This window comes from Scyliorhinus canicula, chromosome 5 (assembly GCF_902713615.1).
Source record: "Scyliorhinus canicula chromosome 5, sScyCan1.1, whole genome shotgun sequence".
NCBI lineage: Eukaryota > Metazoa > Chordata > Chondrichthyes > Carcharhiniformes > Scyliorhinidae > Scyliorhinus > Scyliorhinus canicula.
In genome coordinates this window covers 18,624,421-18,636,774 of record NC_052150.1, presented here as the reverse complement: position 1 = coordinate 18,636,774, position 12,354 = coordinate 18,624,421, and the positions used below count along the sequence as shown (strand labels likewise).

The 12,354-nt window shown below is 46.4% G+C and overlaps 1 protein-coding gene across 3 annotated transcripts in view; it reads right to left on the bottom strand.

The window, feature by feature from the left end:
• Positions 1 to 10,122: 10,122 nt before the first annotated feature.
• Positions 10,123 to 12,354, bottom strand: part of LOC119965820 (C-C chemokine receptor type 4-like) — a 102,902-nt gene continuing 100,670 nt past the window's right edge. For 2 of the 3 annotated variants that reach the window (XM_038796696.1, XM_038796695.1), the window contains exon 4: positions 10,123 to 11,552. In XM_038796696.1, coding sequence (XP_038652624.1) covers positions 10,503 to 11,552 — 1,050 coding nt within the window. In that variant the 3' untranslated portion in view covers positions 10,123 to 10,502. Of the gene's footprint in view, positions 11,573 to 12,354 lie in introns of all 3 variants that reach the window. The other variant, XM_038796697.1, reaches the window with a different exon arrangement.

The window sequence follows — 12,354 nt, the reverse complement described above, 5'->3', positions numbered from 1 at the left end:
CACCTTAGTAATTTCTTCAGCCGTAAGCAATGCGGCCTCCCCTGGTGCTCCAGCCTCCATTTTCCTTGGTGACCCCGCGGTGACCTTTCCACTCCCCGAGGGACCTTCAGCTGTTTTTTTTACGGCCGTTTTTTATGCTCACCCTCGACATTTTCCTTTACTGTGCTTTTCACTGTGCCTCCTCTGTGCCTTCTCCCTGCTTTTGCCGCCTCCATGGACCCTGGGACCGGGCTTAAAGCCCCGAAAATGCCGTTCTCCGAACGGGAGCCCCCCCATTGTGCGGCCTGCCTCCCGCCCACCATCACCGGAAGTCCCCCACAGCTGGTTAACTATTACCTCTTCCTAATCCCCACCCTATACACACACACACATACACACAAACACACATACACACACACAAAGATAAACAAACATAGAGGGGAAGAGATGGGCGAAAGAGAATACATAAAAGGATAAAGAGTCTTGGTTTCAAATGGTTGTCTTTTAAGTGCACCTTCCTTCAAACTAGGCTTTCAGGTTGAGATCTCTGTCTTAAGTCTGTAATGTTTTTCACTGTAGATTCATTCATGGAAGTTTTCTGTAGGTTCAGAGATACAGCAGCTCACAGCATTTCTGGAGCGAGAGAGAAAGAGAGAGGAGGAGAGGGAGAGGTAGGTACTCACAGCTCTTTCTTCCTTGAGTGTCCAGGACCCCAATTCAGCTTTCCTTGGGTCTCTGAAACTCATCCCGCTCGGGTAGGACCCAATCACCACCTGTTACTGGGCAGAATGCGGCCTTTTGCCAATTCATTGGCCATCAGCCACCCATCAAACCCAGTCCCACTGAACTCTCGGGTGTCACAAAGTCTGAGTTCTGTTATTTGAAACCAGCACCATCTCTTATGTTGTAACTTTTTGAATTCCAAGATACCTGTCCATTAAGCATCCGTGGATCAAATGATAATGGCCAAAAATAAAGAAAGGGGAAATAACAGAATCAACAGGAAGGAACCTTACACTGGGCATAGTGGCATGTCCTCTACCCAAGCAATGGCTCAAAGAAGCACATCAACCTCACCTCCCTGGCCGGGGGAGGGCTGGTGCCCAGGAGGTCAGTGTGGTTGGCGACTGCACCAAAGAACCACATAGTGAATTAAGCGGAGTGGAATTATCTCCCTTTTCTCCATTAGGGTAAGTTCTCTCTGATCCCTCCATTACCAAACTCCCATCATGACATCATGTACTAACAGTGACTCTCTTCATGGATCTCATGTATCTATTAGTAAGGGACATAGATCAACATTCCTTCCCTCACGGGAACTTTCACATCACCGCCATCCCATTTATCATGTTGCTCACGCTCCGTTCTATTGTCCTTCTGGGGAGGGCCTCACCTCCCTGCATATCTAGATTGTGAAGGGGCGTAGCAAACTGTGACCATTCGGGAAACCCTCTTTGGCGGGCCTTGCAAAGGGCCACCATAAACAATTCAGGCATCTAAGTTGCAACTTCAGAAGTCCTGTGATCTGCTCCAAGACTTGTAGCATGTGATGATGTTCATTGTACCTCTCCTCGGCAGGAATCTGAGCACTCCGCATTGGCTTATCAAACCACTGTTTAATAGTGAGGAGCCCCTATTCCCCATAACCATTCCGGCAGATGTTCTGGACCAGTCATTGCTATGGTGGACACTCCCCTGAGCCATCCGGTTCTGTGGAGAGGCTCAGTAGCTTACAAAGCAAAAGGGTTATGACAGCATTACAAGGCATTATTTAGGTAATGATACCCAGGTGTGACGGGAAGGGAAAGATTGTGCAAACATTTAAAAAAGCATTTAATTGGGTGAAAGTATAATCCATGTGGGTGGAAGTAAGAAATAACAAGGGGAAGAAGACGCTAGTGGGAGTGTATAGGTCCCAAATAGTAGCCATACTGTAGGAGGAGAAGAATCGGAGACAATAAAGGTATGTCAAAAGGTGCTTTAATCATGGGTGACTTTAATCTTCATGTAGATTAGGAAAATCAATAATTGGCCAGATGGTAACCATGAGGAAGAATTTATGGAGTATATTCAGGACAGTTAGTGTCATGGATCCAATCAGGCTATTTTGGATTTGGTAATGTGCAATGAGACAGCTTTAATAAACAATCTCAGAGTAAATTATCCTCTAGGAAGCAGTGACCAGAACATGGTGGAATTCAGCATTCAATTTGAGAGTGAGAAACTTGGGTCAGAAACAACTGTGCCACACTTAAATAAGAATGATTCCGATGGAATGAGGGCAGAGTTGGCTCGGCAAGAAAGGTGGTTGACCAGCAATGGCAGATGTTTCTGAAAATAGTTCATGACTCACAACAAAAATATGTCCCAGTGAGAGAAAAGATTCTAGGAAGGGGATAAGTCAACCATGGTTAATCAAGGAAGTGACGGATAATATTAACCTGAAAGAAAAACACATATAATATGGCAAATATTAGCATAAGGCAGAGAATTGGGAAAGTTCTAAAAACCAACAAAAGATGACCAAATAAATAAAGAGGGAGAAGGTGAACTATTTTTAAAAAAGTATTTTTTATTAAGGTTTTGCAGAATTTTTCATAATAAAAACAGTAGTAACCAATTAATAACAAAGCAAACTAGAGTGAACATCAACATAGTGCAAAGAGAGAATATACAATAACAATTAAATAGACATTACCTCATGCGACCTGGTCGTCCCACACCATCCCAATGATGTACCCACCCCCCCCCCCCACGGATGCTGCTGCTGCTGCTCTGACATTTTAATTTTCCCCGAGAAAGTCGAAGATGGCTGCCACCTCCAAGAGAACCCTAGCGTAGACCCTCTTAGGGCAAACTTTATTTCCTCGATGCTGAGAACCTAGCTATGTCGGTAATCCAAGTCTCTACACTCGTGGGCTTCGAGTCCCTCCAGATTAATAAAATCCGTCTCCGGGCTACTAGGGAGGCAAAGGCCAAGACGTCGGCCTCTTTCTCCCCCTGAACTCACGGGTCTTCTGACACTCCAAAGATCGCTATCTCTGGACCCGGCACCACCCATGTGTTAAGCGCCCTGGACATTGCCCTCGCGAACCCTTCCCAGAACACACTAAGCTCCGGGCATGCCCAAAACATGTGGATATGGTTTGCAGGGCTGCCCTTGTACCTCACACAACTGTCGTCCACCCCAAATAACTTGCTGATTCTCGCTGCCGTCATGTGTGCCCGGTGGACCACCTTAAATTGAATTAGACTGAGCCTGGCACATGATGAGGAGGAATTAACCCTGCCCAGGACCTCTGCCCACAGACCCGCTTCCAACTCCACACCTAGCTCCTCCTCCCACTTGCCCTTGAGCTCCTCCACCGGGGTTTCCTCCGCCTCCTCTAGTTCCTGGTAGATATCAGACACCTCCCCCTCCCCCACCCAGGTGCCGGTGACCACCCTGTCCTGTATCCTCAGTGGCGGCAGCGTCGGAAAGGCCACTACCTGTTTTTTCAGGAAGGCTCGTACTTGCAGATATTTAAAGGCATTTCCTGGCGGCAGATTAAATTTGTCCTCTGGCGCCTTCAAACTGGGAAAGCTTCCGTCTATGAACAGATCCCCCATCATTCTGATGCCTGCCCTCTGCCAGCTTTGGATCCCACCATCCATCCTACCCGATACAAACCTGTGGTTGTTGCATATCGGGGTCCAGACCGACGCTCCCTCCACCCTCTTGTACCTCCTCCACTGTCCCCAGATCCGCAGTGTCGCCACCACCACCGGACTTGTGGAGTAACGGGTCGGAGAGAACGGCAAAGGAGCCTGGGCGAATAATAATGGGGAACCAGGAAATGTCAGAGGAGTTAAACAAAAGCTTTCCACAGGCCCGCTCCTGCTCCTGCCCTGCAAGCTCCAGGGCTCCTTCCTCAAAAGGAGTCAGGATCTTCAGCTCGGCATCCCACTGCCCACCTTCTCCAACTCGCGGCGACTACGAACAAACTTATGCTGCAGGAGCAAACATGTTATTGGCTGGTCGCCTGGTGGGTCGGATGTCGATGATACCTGACATGTGTGGGCACTCTGAGTAACCAGGGAGAGTGCCGGGAGGTGTGAGGAAACTTGTGGGAGGTCGGGTGCCGGGGTCCTGCTCGGTGCAGCATATGGGGCTGTGGTGTGATTCTGAGGGGTGGCGGCAAAGTGGAGTGGGGAGAGGATACAAGCAGCACTCACCCTGGCATAAAGTAGGTACCAGGGTACCTCCGCTAGGTCCTTCACATGTTTGTGCCATTGTACCCCCATCCTTTTGTGCAAGTTGCTGTCCCTGGCCAGTACTGCCACTGTCTCCCAGACTGGGTTCACCATCTTGCTGGAGGGTCTCCATTCATCTCAGAGTAGATTGTTCCCCTTCTCTCCTCCACGGCATCAAGTAGACGGATGAGGGGCTCCCTCAGTGAAGCAGGGGGGCAGGCTGCTTTGCGACCATCCTCCTGGCTTGACTGTGAGCATCTGTGATCCCGATCGCGCCGCCTGCGCCAATGGGATTCAGACCGGTTTTCCGCGTTGAAAGTGACACTTTGCCATTTATTTGGAGAATTCCTCCCATTGCCGAAGAGTCTTGCTGGGATTTACACACGACACACACCGGCGGGAGACAGCCTGCCATTGCGGGTGGCGGAATCGTTTTAGTTCTGCCATTGACAACGGGGGTTTCCCGTTGAATGCCCTCCCATCACGGCTGTGAATGGGCAGTGGGGGTGGACCATCGGCGGGATCGGAAAATTCATCGGCGGGAAAGTTCTGGACTCTGGCTCACTACACAGATTACATTTCTGAGCATTACGTTTGTGATGGAACCATCAATTCACCAGACACGTGTTTCCGATGTGAATCTAGCCTTTAATCGACTTACTTCAGAGCCAGCCTGTTACCTGTCGATGAACTCGTTGTGAACTCAGGCTACTCTGGACAAGGGTATTTATACAGCAGCACTAGGGGGAGGAGTCGAGGGCAGAGCCAAGGGTGGAGCCCAGTACAAGTTCCTGAGTGCTCCCAGCGCTACTCCCCCTAGTGGTAGGATAGCGCTACTGCGCTTACAAAGACAGTGTGAATTAACATATATACATTTATATTACATTCACCACAGTTTGCAAGATAGAAAATTACCACAAATGACATTAATATAATCCAGGTCCAAGAATGCTCAGTTCAACATTATAAGGAACAACCATCACCAATAAGTGTTCTTATTTCCATTTCAATGTCAGTCTTGCTTCATTCATGCTTTGTCCTTTTATAATGGAATCTATTCAGGTTGAATGATGAGGATGGGATGTCCAAATTATACAAGGCCTCCTCCACCTGTAAGTCGATGTTGATCTGAATGTCTGTTATGTTGTGTTCTTTGTTTTAGTTCTTTTCAGGATGTAGTGTTAACAAAGAACAGCAACCAGTGTTTAACAAACAAAGTTAATTTATTACACTACACTGAATTAGATTCGAACATATTACTATTGCTCTATAGCACCATCTAGTGACTAGAGTAGTAACATTACATTAAACCTTTATATGCTTTACAGTATCCGCATATTGCGACAAGGGTCAATTACTGGGGGCATAGGTTTAAGGTTTAAAGGAGATGTTCGAGGCAAGTTTTTTTACACAGAGTGTAGTGGGTGCCTGGAACTCGCTGCCGGAGGAGGGGGTGGAAGCAGGGACGATAGTGACGTTTGAGGAGCATCTTGACAAATACATGAATAGGATGGGAATAGAGGGATACGGACCCCGGAAGTGTAGAAGATTTTAGTTTGGACGGGCAGCATGGTCGACACAGGCTTGGAGGGCCGAAGGGCCTGTTCCTGTGCTGTACTTTTCTTTGTTCTTTGGGTATGATGGCTTCACCCACTTTGGTTATTTCTGACAGTGTGAAACAAAAGATGGTTTTGTTGATCCAACATTTAATCAAGCTGATGGCTGTGTTTTTTTTAACTGAGAAAGCAATGGTTTCTACAAGTCCCGTCGAGATCGAACATCCAAAATCCTTCACACCTCAGTTGCCGACGTAAACTCTTGGCTTTAATGGGCCCAGAAATACAGAGCAGCAGATAAAAGCATGTATGAAAAGCCAGAAGCAAGTGGGGGGGTTTAACGAATGAGGTCGAGCGTTGACAATAAAATGTAGAAAGGAAAATGGTTTTATTCAGATTTTGATAAAGAAAGCACAAGAAAATTGGCACATACAGTTTTAATAAAAGTTGTGTATTGATACTTTTATACCTGTGTTATTGTGTTTTTAAACTTTTATTCCTTCAATAAGGGTATGCTGAATTCAGTGACTATATTCATAGCAGTTTGAGAGGTGTGGTTTATAGCTTCTTCTGTGGTGATAGGCCACACACAATCACAAGCCTATTTGAGGAGGATCAATTCAGCTTCTCAGTGAATTCACTGAAGTAACACAGCGCACATAATGATATATTTCCAGTTGTTAGCAGAGTTATCTCTTTACTTTTCTGTTTCATGTTCAACAGGTGTTAAAACAATATAATATTTGTGAACGGGTGACTGTTTTACGAAACACCTCCCCTCTGTCTGCAAGGGTGGCCTGCGAGTCTGTTTGCCTGTCATTTTAATTCTTCGCCCCATTTCCACTCTGACCTCAGCTTCCTATAATGTCCCAGTGAAGCTCAGCATGGTGGCACTGTGGTTTCACAGCGCCTGGAACCCGGGTTCGATCTCGACCTTGGGTGACTGTCAGTGTGGAGTTTGCATTCTCCCCCCCATGTCTGGTGGGTTTCCTCCGGGTGCTCCGGTTTCCTCCCACAGTCCAAAGATGTGCAGGTTGGGTGAATTGGCTGTGCTAAATTGCCCCATAATGTGGGGTTACCGGATCGCGGGGATATGGCGGGGAGTGGGCCTGAGGAGGGGGCTGTTTCGGAGGGTTGGTGCAAATTCAAGGGGCTGAATGGCCTCCTTCTGCACCGTAAGGATTTTATGATCTATGACACAAGTTCAAGGAACAACACGTCACCTCTTGATGAAGCATTTCTAACCTCAGCATTGGGTCCAGCAAACGTTAGATCATAACCCTTGCTTCTGTAACTCAGGCAACACAGAAAGGCTCTGCTGTACCATTTAAGCCTCCTCTGGACCCATCTTGCGTATCTTTAGACACCATCTTGTATCTTGCTTCACCATTCCTTTTTATATTTCAACACTCCTGCTGTCCACCCTACCAAGATCTTTCTGCTCTTTGGTCCCCCCCCCATTCTCCCCCGAAACATCGCTCCATTCTTATTCAAATTGTTAAATGCTGAATCTTTTCTGGCGCTGCTGAAGGAGGTTTTGCGGTGCAGTGGGTGGTGTCCTTACCTCTTGGTCAGAAGCTCCGGGTTCAAGTCCCACTTCGGGACCCGATGGCCACGGAAGGTGCATTCATAATGTGGCCAAACAGGTTGATAATCAGCCTGGAAGTACTTCCAAATGCGCTTGACGGCAGGTGGTAAGAGTGGGAGAGTTTGCTGATCAGCCATACTGCAGGAGGCGATGGCAAATCTCTGCTGTACTCTGCCAAGCGTAATCATGGATCAATCTAATGGATGCCAATGCCCACTTTGGGCATGGTATCAGAAGAAGAAGATCGTCAACCCTGATCCGCTGAGTATTCACACGATTTTCTGTCCTTACTTTCCAGCACCAAGCGGTATTTCACTTCTGTCATCGTATTGCTGTATAAATATTATTAACAAATTATTTTATTTATTATAAGTGTATTTCTTGAATTACTCACTGTCTTGATCACAGTCAGTTATTAACAATAGCAGATTTGGAAACTGAGCCCACTAACAACAAGACGTATGAATCTGCGACATTTAAGGTGATGTTTCGGACTCCCAAAATTTCAGTGTCTGAGTACATCAGAGTATGTATCATTATAAACAATGCAAATGCATCAGTTTCCCATCCACAGATCTAAATTCCTGTTTTTGCCATGCTTTGGCAATGATTTTAGGTTGACGTGTAATACCGAAACGTATTCTGTAAACATTTTGGGAAGGCGTTCCCCCATATCGTGATTGGATGACACATCATATTGATGATCAGATTAAATCATTGGGGATGCTCGTTTAAAAGTAACTCTGGCACTTCCCTTCTCATTTGTCAGAAACTGGGGCTGGAAGGACAAGGAATTGGGTCATTCCTGGAGGGCGGTGACAAAGTGTCAGCGTTACTGGGCAGTAATCCAGAGGCCTGGAATAATCATAGAATCCCGACAGTGCAGGAGGCCATTCAGCCTGTCGAGTCTGCATCAACCCATCGAAAGAGCACCCTACTAGGCCCAATGTCCCACCTCATGCTGCGGATACATGTGTTCAATTCCCATCGTGGCAGCTGGAGGAATTTAAATTCAATGAATGAATCTGGAATAAAATGCTAAGTAATAATCATTATTCTAATGGGTTGATGCAAAAAAACCCATCTGGGGATAGGACCAGTGGGGTGAGAAGTGGGCTACTTGTGTTGATATTGGACTAATGCATGTTTCATAACCAGAGCTAGCCAGGGGGTAGCAAGGAGGCCAATACTGTCAGAATTCTCAAAAGCAGCCAGCACCTCTTAAGCCGCTGGTGGAATCTGGCTACACAATCCTGGACTCCAATCTGGAGGAAATCATTGAACGATTGTATGATGAAGAGGGATAAATAATCACCAAGGTTCTCTCTTGTTGCACTTGGGACAAGTGGTGAAGAAGAGGTGAGATGTCCTTTCTTCCCCATGGGGGACAGAGGTATTCACATCAAATTTTCAACTATTCCACCATCACTGCCACATTATTTGCACACCTCACAAGATTCTCACTTCCATATTCTACTTATTCTGCCAGGAGAAAGTGTCAGGCAGCACCAGACCACGTGACGGCCATTGGAAGAGCAGGAGGTAGGGGCACCATACTCACCCGCTCTCATGGAGGAGTGGACGCACGTTACAATCTATGTTACAGGTGTCAGGTCCTTTCGATGAGTTAACTCTTGCTATATTCTTACATGTGAGTTGCAGAGAATGTCATGAGACAGCCTGCTGTAGTTTGTGCAAAGTGTATCAGAGCCTATTTCAATTATCTCTCGAGCTAGCACAGAGAATGGAGACCTTCCTACACGGCACGCATTGCTAATGGGTCCCATCAACACTGAATGGAACCAGAGATAATTTACAGCACAGAAGGAGACCATCTGATCCATTGTGTCTGTGCTGCTCAACAAAGAGCAACTGAGCCTAATCTCTCATTCCTGCACCATGGCTCTTCAAGCAGACATCCAAGTACTTTTAAAATGCGGTGACTTTGTGGCTTTACCTCCTTTTCAGGTCGCAAGATCCAGCTCCCTACCAACCTCCTGATAAAAAGATGTTGCTTCATCTCCCATCTAATCCAATTACTTTAATCCTTTGCCCTCTGGTTATAGAAATCATATAGTGCAGTGTCTTACGCCAACCCTGGAGACCCCTAGGCAGCACTGGAGACTCCTTGGCAACACTGGAGACTCCTTGGCAACACTGGAGGCTCCTCGGCAACACTGGAGACTCCTAGGCAACACTGGAGACTCCTAGGCAACACTGGAGACTCCAAGGCAACACTGGAGACTCCTTGACCATGCTGGAGACTCCTTGGCAATGATGGGGACTCCATGGCAACATAAGTGGCTGGCAAGGAAGCTCATGCGGGCTGCCATCTTGGTTTTGGAAGCCACTGTTGAAAGAGGCTTCCAGGGTGACACATCAATTCAGCACTCTGTTTTCCAACAAAGCCTTCAGGATTGCTGAGATGCCTCGCTGGGGGAGTGATCTTGGCTCCGGAGACATTTGTTCTCCTCTCTTAAGATGACCACTAGCCAGATCCCCCACCAGCCACTCCACCAGAACTCTTGCTGGGGCCGGCCAGCCAGTCCAGACTGGGTGGGGCTGAGTGTAATATCTTGGAACTGAAAGCCGGTCCATTCCTGAAGTATGCTTGGAGTTCAGGATGATCCCGCACTTTATGAATCAATGTCACTTTTTGCAAGTCACCCATTGCTATTTGCTCTTTACTAATTGCATCGCATGAACATTATGTCCCCAAATTAGTCGGAAACCCAAGATTTATTAAGTGCACGACAGGCTGCGCAATGAGCACATTAAGACTTTTATTTATTTGTCATTTCCGGAATGTATAAGTTTCAACAGAAGCAGCTGTAGTAATAGTCACCGCAAGTTGCCAAATGTGAAATATGTAGACAAAAAAAAAAGAAATCTGCTAAGTGTTGAGCAGCAATATTGTGCACAATGTAGCATAAAACCTAGCTGACACAAAGCTGGCTTAGAGAAAAGACTAGACAAAGCCAATTTATTTTACCCTGCTGGTTTGGCAGTCTGTGCAAAGTAAAATCAGACTCGTTGCTGTTACACTTGTTACAGCAAATCAATTTTGTTTGCATTCCATTAAAAAAAATATTTCGTTAGCAATTACAAACGACCTCAAACATACATTTATTTAAAGGGATGCCAAGCTACCAGTTATTTGTTGTATCGTTACCCATAGAACCATCAGAGTATTCCAAATGAACAGTCCTGGTGACGTACTGCCGCTGGTAACACTTTATGCTGTATGGGAAACAATGGTGGCAGAAATGAATTAGGTGCCTTCTGAACTTTTGACCCACAAAGGCGTAGAAAATGGGGTTGAGACAACAGTGGAAGTAAGCCACAGTGTACGAGATGATTTGTGCGTAATCCAGCTGCATCTCCGACTCGCATTCGTCAAACTTCAGCAGCTCCAGCTCCTCCAAAGACCTCAAGAAGATCACAATATTGTACGGTGACCAACATAAAAAGAACACCACTACAATGGTGAATATAACCCTCAGGGTCCTATGCTTCTGCACCGTTCTACACTTTACCAAAGTTTGAATTATTCTGAAATAGCAGTACACAATGATGGCAAATGGAAGGATAAAGAACAGTATATTTTGTTGGTAGTAACTTAACAGCTTCCATGAAACTGCGTTTTGGTAAATATTGACACAAGTCTCATTATCGTCTGCCAACGTAGCAAAGTAAAAGTCAGGGATGGTGGCTAATGTACTGGTCAACCAAACAATCACACTTGTCACTGTTGCATAGCGAACCTTCCTGGATCTTGCAGCAGACACAGCATGGACAACTGCAAGGTACCGGTCGATGGTCATCAGTGTCAGGAACATTATACCACTGTAAAAGCCTATGTAAAACATACCATTTATTAATTTGCACATGGCAACTCCAAAGATCCAGCCATTTAAGTGATGGATTGCCCAGAAAGGAAGACAAATGGTGGACAGCAAATCTGAAATGGCAAGATTAAGGATGAATATATTTGTTATGCTTTTTAGATATTCATATTTCACAAGTACCAGCAGAACCAGCCCATTTCCAAGGAGACTGAGCATGAGGACTACCCCATAGAAGCTGGGCATGAGCGTTGATCCAAATTTGTTGTAGCTTTCTTTGTCACACGGGAATTCGTAGTCACCATAGTAATCGTCAGGTGTGGTCTCCATCGTTGGCAACTCAGAAGAGACCTGTTTTCACAAAAAGAATACTATTTTCATGAATTATAGATGCATTGCTCTTCAGTGGCTGCGTAATGATACCATCAAATCTAACATCACATGCCTGCCTGAAATTCTTCCTCTGCGTACCTTAGCAGAGGAGGGGTTGAATTTCATATCGAAATGTTTGCAGGCGGGCAATCTCCTGATGCAATTTCAATAGTTGAACGGTCCTGCGGAGATTGTGCTGGTTTCCGAGCCAGGTAACCCGCCAGGAGATCATCAAACCCCGGGAAAGCGGCCAGTGCCGTTTCTGTGGGCGTCCCAGTTGTTTTGTAACCTCCGTCAGTCCAGTGAATGGCAATCGGGGGAGGTGGGGGCAAAGTCATGGGCAGTGATTCTGAGTGTCAATTTGATTATACAGCAGGCCATCAAAGTGAATAGTCCCTCAGGGTGATGTACTTTAAAGCCCCCTCTTGAATAGACCAGGTAGGAGAATGCAGGCCAGATGGGGCAGCAATACAGGTTCAATGGGGCAGTACAGGAGCAGAGGGACCTTAGGGTTCAGGTGCATGATTCCCTGAAGGTGGCCAAACACATTGAAACAGGTGTTATGCAGGCTTATATAGAACAGTATAGCCCCTTCGGCCCTCGATGTTGTGCCGAGCAATGATCACACTACTCAAACCCACGTATCCACCCTATACCCGTAACCCAACAACCCCCCCCCCCCCAACCTTACTTTATTAGGACACTACGGGCAATTTAGCATGGCCAATCCACCTAACCCGCACATCTTTGGACTGGGAGGAAACCGGAGCACCCGGAGAAA